Here is a 20,232-nt window from a genome sequence, read left to right as displayed (position 1 = left end):
AGAGTTCTTTAGAACACGAGTATAATTGAATATTTTAGAAACAAATATAGTGCATTACGTCTATAAAATTATTTGGACCAATGATTCAAAATTTTGTTCACTGTAACTACTTTATTATATTATTATAGTTCCTCCGTCTCAACCAATTATTATCATACGTAATTCTTAATATTTTATCCATTTATAAATGCTTTTGAAAATATTTATCATATTTTTCGCAGCTCACCACTTTTTCTTCTTTTACATAATTTACAATCGTCAATTATTGTCAGGCTAGCTTCAATTATTAACAACCTGGTGGCCAATCATTTGATTTTTTAAATGTGTTACTTATGTAATAGAATAGTAGATTAGGATCTTGTAAATAAATAGCACAAACATTTTATAAACCCAACCGAACTCAAAGTATAAATTCGTTTCCAAGTTGGAGGGTTTACTAAAGCATATCACAGGACCACGCCAGCGCAGATGACAACTGGTCACATGCCATGTTCAATTCTACTGATAACATTTCTCTCCGCTTTAATGATTGAGTGGTTATCAATTTTGCTCCATTTTCTTTTTGTATAATGTCTTCTTCACGTTTGTAGGGAGTGAGCGAGCCAAGTTTCGATATCGTAATTCGAGTTTAGTTTAATCGAATCGAATGAGCCGATGATTTTAAGCAAATTAAAAATTAAAATATTTCCTTGATTTTAATTCGTTAAATTTTACGACTTGAGTTGAGCCGATTCGGTTAGTTGCTCTTAAATGAACCAGCTCGTTCAATGTTATGCTTATTCGAACTTAAATCTCTAGACAAACACGGTTCATTTAATTACACGAGCCGAGTCAAGTTGGCTCATTTAATTAACATGTATGTAATCTTGTGGCTCATATATAAGCTCGAGTCGTCTTATTAAACGAGTTCGGTTTCGAGCTGCTCGCAAGCATCACGACTCGGCTCATATGTAAGCTTGAGCCGTCTTATTAAACGAGTTCGGCTTCGAGTTGCTCGCAATACTCAAATTACATGTCTTGAACAAACCATCCGAACTCCGAATCAGGTCACCACTTGTGCACGATATTTTTTACATAATATTTAAAATTAGTTGATACGGATAATCCGTGACGTAAAATCATATCAGAACTGACTTATATTTTCTAAGTATGCATGCTTTATATCTTTGTATGTAATGTGTTTTTATATGCAGTGCTTCAATCACAATGAGGAGAGCCTTTTCCAGAGAATTAAAAAAGATTATCTAAAAATCCGAAAGTTCTGGAAGCATGTAAAAAAAAGCGCACAGGCACAAAGAAAGTGGTAATAAAGTGATTAATCATCCAGAAAGGGTAATTAATCTTCTAAGCCAAGGAACAAAAACAGAAAGTTCTTTTAAGTTCTTAAAATCAACATGAGTATCCACTTAATTAGCTCTTCATATTATATTGACCTTGCTTTAACTCAATGTCATCAACTTCATCATAGCTTTGTTCTAGTGCTAAACCAAACATTATCAGGACTCAGATTAGAATCCAACTTATACAGCACTGAAGTTTATACTCTAAAGCTTACCAACTACCATAAAATTGTCACATTTTTATTGGCCAAATTATGCAAACAACACTAACAATCAAGATGATAATAAAATCCATTCTTTCCGAATCCTATAATTTGTCAACATTTTAGTGGCATCTCAATCGAACCTAGAAGTTTCCTGAACAAGAATCGAACTCGGAATTTTATAAATACTAGGAGCAATTTGGTGTTCGAGATTAGCGAATCGAACCCTAGACCGTTATAAAGTACTAGAAGCAATTTCGACCATGAAGTCGAATCACTATAACAATTTCGGGTTAGAATCAGGAATCGAACTCAAGACCAATACAAGTACTACTAGGAGCAATTTTTAAAGCATAATTGACAATATACAGTATTTTCCTTTATACCAAAAGTAACATGCAAAGGAATAACAAAATCTTGACCAATATATAGTTGCATTTCTCATAATCCAATCAGCCAAAATTGTTCCAAACCACAGGAACTTAATCAAGATTAACAACATTAATCCATCTCATAAGTTTATGATTAAAAAAATCAATTATAATCTGTACACAGCTATCAAAGAATGTCTGAATAACCATGTTACCCAAAAATAAAAAATTCACCAAATCAAATAAAATAATTAGAATACCCAATAAAATTCGAACTCAATCCCAAAGGTTGATGATCATGAACACTTCTCAACCGTTGATTTATCTTGTATAAATCATAAGGCTTCCACAGATAATCCAACGGACACGGTCGATTCTCATCTAATCTCACCCAAGGCTTCCCCTTACCGGACCAGTGCAACAAGCTTACTGGGCCTGGATGCAACGATCTGCAACTCCCTTTCACATTATCACCCCCAAGCCCATGTTGGTTCCATTTATGATCAATGGGCTCGATGTTCCCACCGAACACGAGCAAAAACGGGGGTAACGAGCCCAGCTCGTAAATCCTTTGGGCCTTCTGGAGGTCCATCCATTTCTCAATTTGGGCCTTGTAATCCCCTTCTCTCCATTTCTTCAAGTCCATTACCATGACTCCGGTGTTGAAGTAACAGGGCTTTTTTGACCCGAAAGTCCGGGTCAGGGTCGGGTCGGACCAGAAAGTGTCGGTGAAATATTTCGTGAAGTTGGCGTGGCAATACTCGGGCGCGCCAATGACTCGTGACTCAGTGAGTCGAGTGTTCCACAGCTTTGTTATATCGTCCACCAAAACAATATCCGAGTCAAGATAAATGACTCGGTCAATCCCCGAGTCAAGAATATCCCCGAGATAATTTCTCGCGTAATTCAACGGGTTCTCAAGAGCCTGACGTATTGATGACGAAATCAGATTTATCACAATATCCTCCCGAAAAATATAAATCTTGAACGCGAGTGAAGGAAACGTGGACCGGACGAGTTGACTCAGTACTCTCGGACTCGCCGAGTCGAACTCGGCCGAGATGAAGTGAAAGAACACATTCTCGGGACACGAAGCGTGACGCAGCACGGAATGAACCGCCGCGATTGTGCCACGTAGGTACTCCGAGTCCAGCGTCATTGCCACGTGGACGGACGAGATCTTGCAGTGCACGCCATTACGGTACTCCGGCGCCTCATTGAACCCGAACCCGGAGGAGACACTAGCTTTCTTTTCAGGTGTCGGAAACGCACGAATCCCGAGACAAATCAACGGCGACCAAAGCAAGCATATCAAGAACAGAGCTACTCTTAGTTGAGACATTTTGCGTAAATATCCAAAAAATAAAATCAAAAAAGAATAAAAATAACTATCGCATTTACAAGAAGAGTGCTTCTTGAAATCGTATATTACTAGCTAGTACTATTGTGTTTATTTGTAGCCGGAGAGAGGCGAGAGATTGTTATCTCTCTCTCTGTGAACGAGAGAGATTGAGCGAGAGAGAGGAGAGAGATGAGGGGAGATATGTACAGGGTAGATGTGAATATATATGAGTGTTAGAGCAAGTCCAACAGTGTCCTAGTTGAAGCACTAAATATAATATAAAAAATTATGTCCTAGTAGTGTAGGACATATTCAACCAACTTCAACTCCGACAATGTGCCTTATTTTCTCTATTTGTTTAATATTTTATTATTGAAAGTTCACTTTCTTCATTAAAACATAATAGAAAGTAGAGAGAGAAAGAGGGTGTAGATAGATATTTATTATAAAATATGAGATAGGGCAAGGAGAGAGTGTGCCTCAAAAATAAGGCTTGATGGAGTTGTCCTAGTGATATAAGGCATCACTAGGACATTGTTGGAGCAGTTTTTTTTATCAAATGCCCTAAATTTTAACTTAGGACAACAATTTGAGGCACTCTTGGACTTGCTCTTAATGTGATGTATGTAGATGTACAGCGAAGGAAATAGGGCTGCTCATGGGTTGTCCAACCCGTTCAAACCAACCCAACCCAACCTTGAACTAGGCCGACTAACCCGACCCATTTCAAACCGTGGGTTAATTGGGTTGATTTTTGGTTGAGCCGTTTATAATGGGTTGGGTCGAAATATGACTTTTAAAAACCCTAAACCAACCCAACCCGGTCAAAATATATCTTTAACACTCCCTCCGTTTCTTTATTCTTTTCTCGTTTTATATGTCGGGACTGTTCATAACATGAGACTAATTATTAATTTACGTCTAATCTATAAGACTAAATATAGTCGTGAGTGATTTTGTTGGATTCGTATTTACGAGTACTTTAATACAATAAAGTTTTTATATTTAACACTAATACAAAATTAATGATATTAAGGATCAAAAGTGTGTATTGGCAAATGTGCTAGAGAGAAACAGGAAAAGTAATAAGAGACGGAGGGAGTGAATATTTTTGGTTGCTTACGGAACTATATTTACTTATTTGATGATAGAATGTGCAGTGAGTGTAGTGCAGTGTGCAGAAACAATTAGAAATAAAGCTAGTTCTTATGATTATATATCATGGCGGAAACATGATTTTTAATAGTTATTAGTGTATTAAGATTCAGTTGTCCACCTTAGTATGTCGAGAATATCTGCACTCTAAAAGCACCTGATATTTTGTATCGGTGCAATGTCCTATGTTATTGCTAATTATATACAACAAAATGGTGCAAAACATATTTTGGATTATGCTTATCTTGCAAATTTTTCAACCCGATCAACCCTACCCTAACCAACCCAACCCGTCATACAATTAGTAGGGTTGGGTTTCTAATTCTTTTTATGATTAATGGGTTAAATTTTTCTAACCCGTACTAAATGGGTTGGGTCGCTTGAATGGCCGAAACCGGCCCAACCCAGCCCATGTGCAGCCCTAGAAGGAAACATTAGATACTCTGTGGCCTGTGCTCTGTAAAAATGTTAGTGCTCTTGCTGCTATTATTATTGTTTTATCCGTTCTTACGCGCTTTGTGCATGCGTGTGTTGACAACCTGTATTACTCCTATAATTGAGGGTTTTTTTTTCTTTTAGTTATGGTAATTTTCGAGTCATTTTGGTTTGGTGATGTGATGCTGATGTTTTACGTTTTTGGATGAATTTTGAAAGCTGTGTGTGTATGTTTATGATATGATTTTTATCAATTTCATGATTATTCATAAATCAGATATCAGAAATAATCAGTGACCTGTCATTTCAGAATTTATTAAAAATTTATCGGAAATTTTTTCTATAGTTCAAGTATTTTTAGTTAAATCGAAAAGTTATCAATAAATTGATAAAATATATTTTAAGAAATTATTCAGAAATTTTTGAATATTGATAAAAAGATGATTAAGAATGGAAAAATTATTAGCTGAATCGAATTTTGAATTCAATTATTCAATTCTCGATTAACAAAATTGAATGTGCAGAGCCTCTGGGATGAAGCAAGGATTGAATGTATTGTGGTAAATGGAATCGCTTATAGTGCAAGATAGAAGAAAATTCTTGGCTTGGAAGTTTGTTTATACCTACTCTAGTTCGTTACGCTCCTTTGGAGTCTTATTCCATGTTTTTATTCAATGATACTCATTCAAATTTAGATTTACAAATACCGAATCACCACAACTTTGCATTAAAGTATAATAATATTCAAAGTTGATTCTTGTTTATCTCAAAATTTATGATTAATCAATAATCATATTTATAAGATTATTTCAGAATATTTACTTGTGTCTATCTATTAAAGTAGAATATTACTCCCTCCGTCTCATTCATTTATTTACGTTACTTTTTGGCATGCTTTTCAACACTCATTTAAAGTATAATTTCATAATATATTTTTAGAATTTATTTGCTCTGAATAAAAATTTGATATATAAATTTTTATTCAAAAAAAAATTTGAAAAAATATTATTGAACTATACATTATGGGAGTCTCAAAATGCGTGTAAATACTGATCGTAAACACTGAGAGGGACGGAGGGAGTAGTATATATTTAAGTTTTTTCTCTTATAATCCATATATATGAAATTCTTTGCTGAGCATTGTGTGTTTGTTGAGTTTCTTCAATCATATTGTTAATGGCCCATAATTAATCCAAAATTAACAGGATTTAACTTAATCACATTTGGAATATGACTATATATCCCTATCAAAATGTAGAAGATGCTAAATTGCAGCTCGTGACAATTCACCGCTGTGATATAGAAAGTTGAAATCGTATCACGGCAAACCCGCCGTACTCCACCTAAAACAAAAAAGATACTCCCTCCTTCCCATTTTAATTGTCCACTTTGCACAAATCACACAAATTAAGATGTATTAAATGTGATATGTTGTTATCATTGCCATGCATTGGTTATACAAATATACTACTAAGTTTTCATTCATTTTGGTTAAAAGTCAACATAGTTTGCATTGTAAATAATGAAAATTGTGTGAACTAGTAAATGTTAATATTGAAACTTGTTATAATTTGTATTGGACAAAGAAAATGGACAAATAATATAGGAAATTTTTTCTTGACAAAGTGGACTATTAATATGGGAAGGAGGGAGTAAAATATCTAGGTCACCTTATCTCAATAATTGTTGTTTATAGTTGTGTTCAATTATACGTGGAAAATATTAGAAATTTTAAAAATTGTTTTCAAATTTATTTATTATAAAATTGTACTCCCTCTGTCCCATTTAATTGTATACGTTTCTTTTCAACTGCTCGACACGCATTTCAATGCTCTTATAAAACATAGTTCCGTAACTTATTTTTGAGATTTTCTTTTTCTGAATAAAAATATAACATCCAAACTTTAATTCAAAAAAAGAAATTTTTAAAAATAAATTACACAACTACATTTTACGGGAGCATTAAAGTCCGTGCCGCGTCCCCGTCCCCCAATGTATACTACTCAGGGGGACGGAGGGAGTAGTTAGTAACATATGATTGGCTCATACTAATAATAACGGAATGTATACACATCAATATTCATCCAATTAATATAGAGTAAGTCATATATTTATTGTGTTATTTGAAAAAAAAGTTGATACGCGTATTCCAAAGTAATTGTTATGCATGTAAATTACTCACGAATACGAATCCAATAATATCATTCATAACTATAACTAGATATAGGGGCCGTTTGGATGAGCTTAAAATAAGTGCTTTTTGCTTAAAATAAAAAAGTGGAGTAGAAGTTAGAAGCAAGCTAAGACTTATAAGTGATCAAAGTGTTTGGAAAATAAGTATAAGTCTCGAAACAAAAGCCAGCATTCCTAGCTTTTTATAAGTACTTCTTGACTTTTTACACAAACGGTAGAAAATAAGTGCTTCTAACTTATAAACTCAGAAGCTGGCTTTTAAGCCGTTGCCAAACAGCTCCATAGATTAATAATTTATCTCGTGTCATGGACAGAGCCGAAGAAAAAACAAACAAAGAGATGACTCTCATTTTAGAGCTGGAAGTGCATGACAGTGATGCAAATGAAAAATGAACAATTATCTGTGCTGCAGCAGCATCTGCTTCTGCAGCATCTGGTTGCTTATTTGACCATAATACTGTGCTCCCTATGAAAATACTAATGCTCCTGTAAATCTTGGTTTCTAGAAATGAGTGATGAACATAAATTCAGTTCAAATAGAAATGTGAAAGCTTTGAATTAAAGTGTAATTTACATTAATGTGAGGAGTCTGATAAAGATTACTTGAACACCTAACCTTCATAAATACTCTTAATAAAGGCAGGTAGTTGTTGTAAGCAAACTTGAATACTACAAAGTAGTGCCAGGTGGAAGTCAGCTTGGAGAGAGCATAAAGACATGACATAAGCTGGCTAGCTGAGGTGTTAAAATGGTGTTTTTTTATGCATGTAAAGCTACTTTTTAGTTGGTTATTTAACATAAGTGACCAACATTTTTTAGTTGTATTTTAGTTAAAGACTATAGTCAATAAATTATTGTTCTGTACGGGTAAAACAATAATTTTGCATGAAAGAATCAGTAGAATAAAAGTTACAAAATTAATATTTTACCCATGTAGCTGTTAATTTTAACAGTCAACTTGACGGGAAATGGTCAAAAGAATGCATTTTGAAGCGCTTTAAACATTAGAATGCGTGTTGACAGGAAATTTTCTTGTGACCAAATCAAAAAAGCGCTTAAACATGTGGGATGCACAATGTTGATTACTCATAAATTAATTTCATGTTATTATTGATGCACATAGTGCATTTATAGATTTCTAACTGGTATTTTATAAAAACTCTGATTTATTATGATTAGTTTTTTAAAATTGTTGTATTAATCTATCGACTATATTTGATTTGATCCAACCCGATATAGATGAATCTCTATAAATGTTGAGTCAAAAAATTAATCAATTAGTTCGATAAAAAATAAGAAATAATACTATCCAAAACAAAGCATAGTTGTAATATGTTGTATCATGCATATATCAGGTTCGGGATCGTTATATTAATCAAATATTTATTTGAATAAATAAAATTAGAAAAGTTAAAAAGTACTACTGGTCTGTGTGTGGTGGGACCAGCGGCAGTCCATTAGTGAAATGGCAGCTGTGAGCCAGCTGTGTAGTAATGTAAATACTGACTGACGTCGACGTCTTGCCAGATTGATTACTCACACAACTTAGTTGGCTGGTCGTCGATGACTTGGTTGCCACGTGACCTACCCACGTGCTCCTTTCTCCTCTTACACAATTTGCAGCTACTTTGTGTTTTTGCTTAATCTTAATGAAAATTAAAAACATGGTCTATGTTCTTTTCAAGTTTTTTTTAGTAAACAACATGTGCTTTAGTTACTATCTAACTAATTTTTATGTTTCATATACATTAAATCAACATCACTGAAATGGAATTTTTTTTCTTATTTAACTTTTTTATGACTAGATGACTGAATTTTGACTAACATTTATCTTGTATAATTTACAAAATTTTAAAATTACACTCTAAATTGATGAAAATATATTTTTTAGCAGTACACATTTTATTACATTTTTATTTATATTATATATGTAATATTTGGCCAACTTGATCACAAAAAAGTCAAATAAGATAAAAGATTTGAGATTAAATAATTATATATTTAACTTCATTATATAGATTGTTACACCTACTTCAACTTTTTGTTTTTTTTACGTAGGAACCCGCAGCCGCTACCCTTCGAGTGTTCAGCTATAATATTGTTTTTTTCTAAGTTCACTCAAACAGTCTCTTTGTTTCGGAATTTTTACTTATGTCTCAAACAGTTTAATCACTTATAAGTCTTAATTATTTACTTGAAGCATTTTCTTACGCCTACCCAAACCACCCCTTTTATTCTAAATCTAATAATCTAACTTGTAATGGAGAAAGTAAAATTATATAAAAATTCTTTATCGTATCTCAACTCGAATTGTTGAAGAATAAACTATATATAATTTATTATTATCAGGACAATCTTGAACGTTATTTTTCATGCAGTTAAAAATCGGAAATTATTTTCTACTCAGAATCAAACAAAGCTAGACTCGAATATGCTCTTTCACGGCTCAAGAAAATGTCAATGCATGTTCCTTTGAACTATGCAGGCGAATGAATCCCCGCTTCATCTTTCAACGGTTCAACCTCCCTTAATTAGGCAAATTTAGGAGTAATATAAATGACTACTGCTCCTTGTTTACACTAAATTTTGCATAGGGAATTGCAGGTGATGAAATCAAAATGCTAAACATGCAAAGATCCATACTTCACGGCTCTTAATTCTTGACCATTTTTGGCCAAGAACATGCTTCTCCATTACTATATGAAGCCACAATAATAATCTTAATAATGATACGGATCACTGATCAAACACATTCTCTGGATAACTTGCAGTTTTTTTTTTAATTCAATACTCTGTACATTAAACAATTAAAAACAAGGTACCACCGTCACATTCAACATTTCAGCCTGGTTTTTTTTCCGACTCTTAAAATTATGACGCTGTTTGTGTGAGTTTAAAAGCCCGACCTCTCAATTTACACGTCACAAATTATTTATTGGTATAATTCTTATACATGATGAGTTGTATATACAAAAAAATTCTCAATATACAAATTAAAAAAATTCTTTTTATTTATAGATAATTTTCTTCCTCATAAGTAATAAACACATATTTTAAATTAAAAGTCCCTATACCTTCATATTCTCAAAAAGCGGATATTTACAAAAACCTAACTAAGATAATTAAAAACATAAAATTAACCTAATCACCGACATTTGAGTACAAAGGCCAAGAATATGTAAAGAAGAGTGGGCGTGTCTAGTTGATTTTATTTAACATCCGGTTCAACTACCAAAACTCGAAAGCTTAAAATAATAGCTTGAACAGTTCATTCCAGTATTATTTTATTTCTGCACACTAAACAACCGTGGGAAACTGAGTTTACAAATTAATTATAGCGAGTCAGGTGGAGTTATTTCATGTAAAATAATAAAAATATGTGTTAGTTGTGTGGTCTGAGTACCAACTTGTTAATGAAGTATTTGTCAATGATTAATTTAATATAATATTCGGGTTATTTTATGTTAAGCATCCTTTTTGATAATCGTTTTTTAGTTATTTGGTTGTAGCCTGTAGGTTATTTTTTATTTATTTATTTAGTCCCGATGTGCATGTTGTGTGATTGGCTACAGAGAGTATGCAGTGAAAAGATACACATACCTGCACTTTCAAAGTCCGGAATACTGTTTTTTTCCTTCTTGTCACAGACTTATTTTTTATTTAAATATAACCAATTATAAATCATTGAAATTAGATTATTATTCGATTAATTAATAAATTTGAATATATTAATCATACTAGTATTTTGATGTTTCTGGACAAGAAAATAGGGACTTGAATATCGGATAAAGAAAATCGGTTGACTAATCAGGATTTATTGAAGATTTTTGAATAAATTAGGGACTTTTAATCAAATCGGAGCATAATTAATAGACCAATCATTTTTCTTAAAAGTTAATCAGGGATTATTAGAATACTGAGTTATATTATGTTTATGATTGTTATAGAAATTTTCATATGATGGAGTATATAACAGATTTATATTGTAATCAGTAATGAATTTTTTAAAAATCTTTATTAATTACGACTGTGAAATGCAGATGTGAATTCTTCATCTCATAAACAAGGCGATAGGAGTAGAAGAATCCACTTCAACTGACCAGCTAATTATGGTCCTAGCTTTTATTGGTATCATTTTGTATTTTGCACTTTGCAGTTACTCCCTCCGTCCCTTTTTACAGGTCCATTTTGACTTTTGACCAGTCAAATTGATTATATTTTAACTGGACTTTACATATATTAGATAATTGAGAAAAATAATAAAAATTAGATCATTAGAAAGTATATTGAGTCTATTTTAATATGCAACTTTCAGATTTTAGAAATATTGGGTAGATAATTCGTAATGTTTAGTCAAAAATTGGTCAATTTGACTTCTCGAAAAACAAAATGAACATGTAAAAAGGGACGGAGGGAGTAGTTTATTAAAGATATCAGAAAAAAGTAAAAATAAATAGGGAGTTGGAGGGAGTTGTTGGGTTGGTGCAAAGCATTGGATTCTCATAATGGCCCACCGTTTCAGTGATGGAAGTCTTGTTGTAATTCAAGTTATTCTCGTTTAAATAATAAATTTATTTATGTACATTTAGCATGTATATTAAATAATAAAAAATTATATGGACAGAGAGACCGGAGATTTATCGATTAAGACAAACCGTCGATCCGTCACGGTTTCATGCTCAAAGCCAAATTTGGTATTTCCCACGTGGGATATGTGACAAGGAGGAAGTAATGTATGGACAGCAAGAAAGAAAGGCTCTATTGTAATTTGTACACTAATCTTTTACTCCATCCCATACCTTTGAAGTTTGAACCTAGTAGTTCTCATTATTGATTTTCAGTGATGTCTGATTAATTTTTATTTTTGACATTTTAACACTGAAACTGAACTTTTTTTTTTTGAAAAAAAAAGATTAAAAAAATACTAAAACCTGAAGTTATTGATCAAATACTAAAACCTAAAGTTTAATTTAAAAAAAAAAAATTAAAATTACAGACGTAGACCGGATAATAAAATTTAGAGACGTAACCAATAGTATTTGTTAGAATATCTTCAATCATAAAAAACCCTTAGCTAAAAAATAGGTGGCATGCCAAAAATAAAAAATTAGCCAATCTCCTGAAAAACTCGTACTCTTGTTGTCTATAATATAATATTAACCAACCTATTACGGATGACCAACCTATTACGGATGACTATATTTGTCGAAATTCTACCAATACTACTAAGTACAATGTCTTACATATTCAACAAATTTTACATAATATCTTACATGTCCAATTTAACCGACAATTATAACCGACCCTATTGAAGAAGCTCTTGTTCAGTTGAAAATTGCATTCTATTTTGTTCATAACCTAGCGAGGCCAGAGTGTGCCAGTCTTCAAAACAGAGAATGGTAGATTGATTGTAGTTACAATTATGGATTTCATTTTTATGTACTGGACTTTGGCGGTGATAAACAATTCTTGCAATGTATTCAAAGCCACTCATGCGCAAGAATAATAATGCAGAAAAAACAACAAAACTATCCGTTGAGACCGCTTTCTGTGAAATATTCTTTCCTTGGAATTGAAAATGACTCATGTTGCACTCCATTCCATACCTTCAAAAGTTTCAAGCCAGTAAAAAAGACCCTAAACCCTTTAACTGAAGGAAATGTATAATATTATTTACTGCTGTATTAGAGCACGTTCATATTACAACAAAGCAGGCAAAAAAAAAAGGGTTGAATGACACAGATATCTACTCTGCAGAATAGGGTTTTTGATATCCTTTCTATAGGTGGAACTACTGTGAGCGTTTGAATAGCAAAAAAAGAGGCCAGATTTAGCCAAAAAAATACAACGGGTTGGGTTCACTCAATACAGTGTAAATATGGGAGTTGGGACATTAAAACCATAAACTCGGCACATCAATGTCTTGTAGACATTCATGTGCCTGAATCCAAAACCCAATCATGCATATCGAAACTCAAGAAATTACTACCACTACCCACTATTTATCTGAAATATATAAAAGGGAACCCTAATCAAATCTGAAGATGCAAGGGAAAATCTAAACCATAAATTTAGAAATGGTTTTAGGACCATATATTATTAACCGAACAAGCTGCTTAAGTAACCATAAGCCAATAAGATGTGAAAGTGAATTTCATTTTACATATGATATAGTTGGCGACTCCGAGGAATGCTCTTGAACAACATCCTATATATTTTGGGGGGCTCTTCCCCACCTCCCAGGGGAAAAAATTTACAGAACCACTGTAAATAATATCCATCAACGAAACTACTAACAAACATTCTACTAGAGATGATTAAAAAACAAAAACTTCGTAAGCAGGCAGAAGAGTTTGGCAATTACACAACCTCTTACAATTCACATTTCTCCTTTGTTATTTTGTTGGTTCATGTATTTTCTCAGAGGCTCATGGAAGCACAGCTTTAACTGCTTTCCTATCTGGGCCGCAGGCCTGCCAGACAAGTAAATAAATTAATTTTTTGGATAATATAATACAGATCCGCAGAAAAATAAATATCAGGTGTGCTGGGTACAACACCCTACACAAGGCCGTATACACTATGCTATTAGCTAGTGGATCAGCAAGCTCACAAATGTTTGCAGGGTTCCAAAATATTATGTATTCTTTCACATAAAAAAGCCACTTAAAGGCTCTTCCCAGAAGAGCACCAAGTAGTATTACATCGCATAAAGAACTTTTTGCCAGGATAAAAGTGTCAGCGTGATGTATAATCATGTAGAATAGAGGTATCTGGATCAGTATAATTGCAATGTATTTGAATCATTCTAAACTTCACATTCTTCCTAAGTAGCATGGAATCAGTACATATAAATCAAGGTATTTGAAGTACATTCTTAAACCTCACCAATAGAATGACTCCTCTTTAACAGAGTTATGGAAGTCTCTATGGGATCACTGCAAAGTATGCTTCAGAATTTCTTAAAAGTACGGGTACTCATCAAACTTGTGGTTAACTCATGACTGATCCATTTCTATTTCAAGAGGTCTGTAATAACAATATTGATGGGGACACTTTAGGCGGTTGTATCTATTTGCTTAAATATGGGGGTCAACTTTGTAATAATTTATCATTGGAGTTCACATTCAAGAGTATAAGAAGATTGTAGCCGAACTGTTTGATTCGCCAAATATTACACTGAGCTCCAGAGGTTTTTGTTAAAAAAGAGAGGCAACAACTTTTGGGGAAAAAAAAATAAAATCCTCTTACGCTCCTGAGCTTTTTTGTATTATAGCAGAGAAAATTATGGAAAAAAAAAAGATATAAGGGGAATTATCTAAGAAGTCATGTGAGGGATAAGATGTATTCATAAACACACCCAGATCAACACGACTTCAGCACAAAATATACTAGTAAAAGACTAGGAGGTGCAGAAGACAATAGATGGGTGGAGGAAAGAACGAGAAAGACAAAACATATAATTGTTCGTAACCAATGTGATAATATTATACCTCAACTCCATAACCTTTCACGTAGACATTGGTGAATAGCTCGGAAGGATCTGGCATAGGGCTTTCCTGCAACCAAATAGAAGAATAGAAAGTTAATACTAGTATTTGAGTGTGAAAAGCTACCAGGACTGTTAAAATGAGATCAGCATAACATCAAGAATACAGGAAGAAACCATAATTTATACCTTGGCTTGAGCAATAGCTTCATCAACTTCTTTTCGCTTTTCCTTCTCAATATCCTGAATAAGTAACCGAATGTACGTGTGAGTTCATCATACACTTTTGATATTGCAAAGGCAGCACAGCTCAAAACTATGATCATGAACATTACAGCAAGTCTAGTAGCTAGATATAAAAAATAAGGTGATTTGTGATGGAAGAGATTCTAACTAAACATCAATGATTACCTTCAACTCTTTCTCGGTAGCTATGTCATGAGCTAGTATTAGCTTTCGTATTCTTTCAATTGGATCACGCTCCTGCAGGTAATATATGCGGTTGAGTTCTAAGAAAAATGGTAAATATTTTGTTTACTTAATAACCCTAACACCAAGCGTCCAAGCCAAACATTGTGCCGAACAAGGAAAAAAGTAATTTGCATATTCACATTTTTAACTACATCCATAATCACATGGCCACTTATGTTTCAAGAAAATAAACTTCTCAGACATTCATTTTCAATACTCAAGATATAGACACATTAACCTTGAAAACTGATTAAAACATCGTTCCCAATGGTACACATTCTTCATCCCTGCATGAAATGGCTAATCTATTAATTAGATCCCAAGGCCTCAATTTCTTTCAATAATGCCAGATCAAAACTAAGGCATAGGGCTTAAATGTTTAATTTTCCAACATCACTCTCAGACCTAGCAAGGAAACCGATACATGTCTTGTTGCATGACATTTAAGTTAGCTGCCAAGGCATTCAGGTCCAGTCCAAAGGCAGCAATGTCTGTGGACCAAGAAATTTGTCACCCTATACAAACATCACTTAGTCCCTATACCCCCGAACTATTGTCTTTTGCAAAATAAACAAACATGGCATAATAAGAACATCAAGGAGATATTTTTGGAGCATATTAACCTGTCGAATACCACTGATCTCATCACGTGTACGATATGTGCTGCCAGGATCGGACATAGAGTGACCATGGTACCTATAAGTATCCATTTCAAGGATCTGGATGGAGAGACAAAGGACAAAAATCAATACACTCATACTGACATTTGACATGATTCAATATTACACAAAAATCAATATGCTCATACTGACATGTGAGCAGCAAGTGCATAAAGGAGAAGTGCTGAAAAGCCACTATGTTTAAAAACAGGTTCAGCTCACATTATCAAATGCCCCTTCACAGTTATTAATAATCTTTCTACAGTATTACAGTGTCAATTTCAACATATATGCAACTTATGAGAGTGGAAGCAAGGAAAGGCGAGTCAATTGACGGTTTGGCCAGGCGAGCAGTCCGCTAGGGATAAGTTCCACAATGATGATAAATATGTGTGTCTGTTTGGGTGAACAACATAACCTATAGAATAAAAACAAAACAACATTTATGATATTCTATTATTTTATTCCAATTTACAAAACATTCATCATTCGATTAAGTTATTACATAATCTAATACTAAGCCTTGATTGACTAAATTTCAGTGAAAAGGTTTTAAATGAATGAGAACCCTGAATGTGGGGGGGGGAGCTGGTTGGAATATTTTCTGCACATCTCAGAAATATTTAGAGAGGAAAATATAAGAAATTTTCTGCCTTAATCCAAACTGCTAGTCACTTAGTTGAGTCTCTTGACTTGTCGTTGATTTTATCCTATTATTTGACATGCCTAAAAGGACACAAAATAAATTATCTATTAAGAAATTCTTTTGGTAGCAAAAGATAACCATAAAACTTAAGTTAAACATGATTTTGTAAATAATTTACATATCCCCTTTTTTTGTTCTCATATTTTTACTTACGCGGAGCATGGCAATGAAATCGTCTCTGAGCTGGTCAGAGTGTTCTCACTCTAGTCAAAGGATCACACACAGAATAACTGTCATGTCAAACACAGTACAACCAAAAGCCATATGTCCGAGTTACATTAATTAGTTATCGGACTAGTCAACAACAAAACCAGCGCGTTGAATACTAAAATACATGCCTATATGTTTCTTAATGATTTTTTAAAGCTCTAGTTGCATGGATACTTTTGAGGATACTGTATCATTTTATTTTTTTAACAGTGATAACTGATTAATGGGAGCGTAGGAGAAAATTAAGTCATACAAGAACTGAAGAACAAATACAGATCATACTATACATTATAAACAATATTTATAGCGTTAATAGTAAATTAATGCTCCCTTTGTCTCCATATATTCGTCTCAGCCCCAAAAAAACAATCATCTCATAACATCTCCAAACCAAGACTAATTAAAACCCGGTTTTCAACAATACCATGTATATGCTATTTCCAATGTTGACTTCCTTTCACATAAAATTGACTTAAATGCAATAAATATGAGTAGGAATGGTAATAATTTATTGCATAATACAAGTAATACTTGCTACAACCTGAATCAGGTATCAATATATATTACTAATTGCTTTGATTGGATATGCTGCTATAGTTAAACAAGGACACCAATTTCAAAAATAAATTATAATACACTTACGAGGGGTCCATTCTTCAGTGCATGCTCTTTGGCAAATTTACAAGCTTGTTTAACAGCCAAAGCATCCATGCCATCAACCTGAGTGATGTGAACAAGTATTCACATTGAAGAATGACATCATATACATCAGAAGTTAAGAATCAGCTCTCAAATATAAAATGTTTTTCATAAAGGATGCACAATAGCATAGTATAAAAGGCTCATCCATGATCCACCACCCGCATGACAAGGATATAGATTCTATCCCCCTTCCCTTATACTTAAAGAAACTATATGGAGTAGCCAAGACCAAAACTTTCTCACGAGTACTCTTATTAACAAAAGCTGCAGTTCAAGGTAATAAAGAAAACCTTGATACATAGCTTTTAAAATACAATTCATCCCTTTCTGACAGTACATATTTTGCTTCCAGTTTTATCAGAAATGAAACTTAACAAGTGCACGTGGCAAGTAATCAAGAAAGGTGCTAAAGAGTTTAAGGGAAAAAGTCAATGGCAAAGAATTTTGTTTGCAAGCAAATACAAAGAAACAAGTAAAGAGTGGTGAGAATAATTGCTGCAGTCAGTTAGTAAATACGTAGAGCAATAGGAGAATAAACATTATAACTACAGAGCATGGACCAATTATATCACGACAAAGTTGTAAACAAATGATCTGCTTAAATAATTAATACCTGAAAAGGCAACAAGTGTAGAAATCAATTATGATTATAGTTACAGTGACTGATACATGGCCCTTCAGTGATTCCAACCCCCCCCCCCCCCCCCCCCCCCCCCCCAAAAAAAAAAAAAAAACCCCTAAAAGCAGCATCTATTAATGTCATGAAGCACCAGAAAACAACCACTCTCTTCAGTTCATTATGTGATGGAACAAAAAGGTCTAGTAAAACATAACTGTCGGTTGAATTTGTTTTCATATAGTGGACAACATGATCTGGGTGGCTGAGCTGCCACAATCAGCACAAGACAAATGCATACGTGATAAGCCCTAAAAGTGCTACCATTACTGCGCAGTTAATAAAAATATATAGAAACTGCAATTTTATATACTTCACTAGAAAGGCACCAATCATATAACACTCAACTACCTATTTATCCAACAATCACTACAACAAATTCAGGAAACTTCAGACAAACTAAGAAAACAAAATTAACATCATCTACCAAAAACTAACAATATATAACCATATATACCTTCAAACCAGGAACATAATCTCCTCTCTTGTAATAAGCAGGACTCTTTGCAGCTCTCCATTCTGCAGTACCCATGCCATCTGCACAAACAGACCAAATTAACTCAATTACATTATTCAAAAAATTAATCCAACTAGAAACAACCAACTACAATAAAAAAACACATACAATGATTATTCTCGCAAACCAAAATTGCAGGCAAATCCCAAAGAGCAGCCATATTAAGCGCCTCGAACAATTGTCCCTGATTTGCAGCACCATCTCCATACAAAGCGAAACTTACATGATCTTCCTTATTATACTTCTGAGCAAAAGCTAATCCGATACCTAGAGGAACTTGGGCACCAACGATTCCATGTCCTCCATAAAAACCACTATCCTTCTTATAAAAATGCATAGAGCCTCCTTTCCCTTTCGAACAACCGTCTTTTCTCCCCATCAATTCAGCAAAACACTCAACTAAAGTTCCTCCACGACTCAAAAATATACAGTGATCACGATACGCAGTAATAATTGAATCTTTTTTCGTAATTGCAGCTTCCATACCTAAACAAATATTAAATATCGGCTTCATCAACAAAATACAGTTAACCATACACTTAAACCTTGTAGATTAGTGCTTACAGATTCATTTACACAACATACAACACAATATACTGTATATACATAATATGAAAATAGTCAGTTATAACACAAATAGCAACAGCTTCTAGTTCGTCATCAATACACAGCAAAAAAACAATAAAACTACAATAATAATACTCAAACCAATCACAATATCCAATAAATCCCACGTCATATCTGTCCTGACTACACTAATAGCAACGGCTTCTTGCTCGTCATCTAATTCATCAATATATATTATCCGTCCTGACTACACTAAAAGCAACCGCTTCTCATCCGTCATCTACTCCATCAAATACACAACAAAACCTCAACAAATCAACACTCAAAACGTAGACAAACTCAATCACAAAAAATAAACATTTCATCCATCCTAATCACAACAATTACACACATACACACACAAAGTAGAACCTCAATGTGATAACAGTCGACTACATAAAATATCCCGTAAAAGCTCAATAAATTCATACTCACAACAAAATTCGATTGAACCAAACTAATTCCAATCACAACAATTACACACACAGAGTATAACCTCAATATACTAAAACTAGATCACATAAAACATTTCGTAAAACCTCAATAAATTCAAGCTTCTAATTAAACCCGATTAAGCAAACCTAATTCCAAACACAACAATTACACACACATATACACACAAGCGGGTGAGATATACCAATAGCAACGGCCTCTTGACCGTCATAGAGATGGCAAAATCCACGAATAAGCTTCGACTTGTACAGCGAATCCGCCGCGATCTCCATGCGCCTCATCTTCGCCATGTCGTTGAAGAACGTCATCAGCTCGGCGGCGGAGGTCTCGACGGAGCGCGACGGCGGCTCGCAGTTGTGACTGGTGAACGGAATCGAGGTCTCGACGGTGAACGGCGTGGAGTCGGTGGAGACCGAACGGCGGAAATGAGAGGTGTAGGGGAGTAGCGTGGGGAGAGGCTTCAGGAGATTGCAGCTCCGGCGCGATAAAGCCGCCATCGAGATTCGCACGAGAGAGATTTGAGAGAGAGAGAGAGAGATGGGTTTGGTCGAGACCAGAGAGAGACGAGAGTTGAGAAATGAGATTTATATGTCTGCGTTGTATACTTTTGCTTTATATTGCGAGTGGTGGGTGTGTATAAAACAGGGAAAAGAATTAAATATTGAGTGATTAATTTGATTGATACAACAAGTACTGGTAATTTA

The 20,232-nt window shown here is 34.0% G+C and overlaps 2 protein-coding genes across 2 annotated transcripts; both read right to left on the bottom strand.

Moving 5' to 3' along the window:
- Positions 1–1,995: 1,995 nt before the first annotated feature.
- Positions 1,996–3,487, bottom strand: LOC108197186 (probable galacturonosyltransferase-like 9). Its single transcript, XM_017364727.2, has one exon. It carries the CDS (start codon positions 3,254–3,256, stop codon positions 2,153–2,155), a length of 1,104 nt encoding a protein of 367 aa, XP_017220216.1. The 5' UTR covers positions 3,257–3,487; the 3' UTR covers positions 1,996–2,152.
- A 9,668-nt stretch (positions 3,488–13,155) lies between these two features.
- Positions 13,156–20,151, bottom strand: LOC108199767 (pyruvate dehydrogenase E1 component subunit alpha, mitochondrial). The gene is made up of 9 exons (XM_017367733.2): positions 19,713–20,151; positions 18,578–18,955; positions 18,410–18,489; positions 17,217–17,294; positions 15,623–15,718; positions 14,940–15,011; positions 14,718–14,771; positions 14,533–14,598; positions 13,156–13,512 (listed from the first exon to the last, which is right to left on the bottom strand). The coding sequence occupies exons 1-9, from the start codon at positions 20,023–20,025 to the stop codon at positions 13,468–13,470; spliced, it is 1,182 nt and encodes a 393-aa protein (XP_017223222.1). The 5' UTR covers positions 20,026–20,151; the 3' UTR covers positions 13,156–13,467.
- Positions 20,152–20,232: the final 81 nt, after the last annotated feature.

The sequence above is a fragment of the Daucus carota genome, chromosome 8, assembly GCF_001625215.2.
Source record: "Daucus carota subsp. sativus chromosome 8, DH1 v3.0, whole genome shotgun sequence".
Lineage (NCBI taxonomy): Eukaryota > Viridiplantae > Streptophyta > Magnoliopsida > Apiales > Apiaceae > Daucus > Daucus carota.
The sequence above is the reverse complement of the archived record's forward strand: the minus strand, read 5'-3'. Positions and strand labels throughout refer to the sequence as shown.

Excerpts from the sequence above, each read along its gene's own strand:
- LOC108197186 (XM_017364727.2), bottom strand. The coding sequence starts at position 3,256 with ATGTCTCAACTAAGAGTAGCTCTGTTCTTGATATGCTTGCTTTGGTCG.
- LOC108199767 (XM_017367733.2), bottom strand. The coding sequence starts at position 20,025 with ATGGCGGCTTTATCGCGCCGGAGCTGCAATCTCCTGAAGCCTCTCCCC. Across the intron at positions 18,956-19,712 it reads TCAAGAGGCCGTTGCTATTG|GTATGGAAGCTGCAATTACG; the intron begins GTATATCTCACC and ends ATATTTGTTTAG. Across the intron at positions 15,719-17,216 it reads CACTGAAGAATGGACCCCTC|ATCCTTGAAATGGATACTTA; the intron begins GTAAGTGTATTA and ends CTCTCCATCCAG.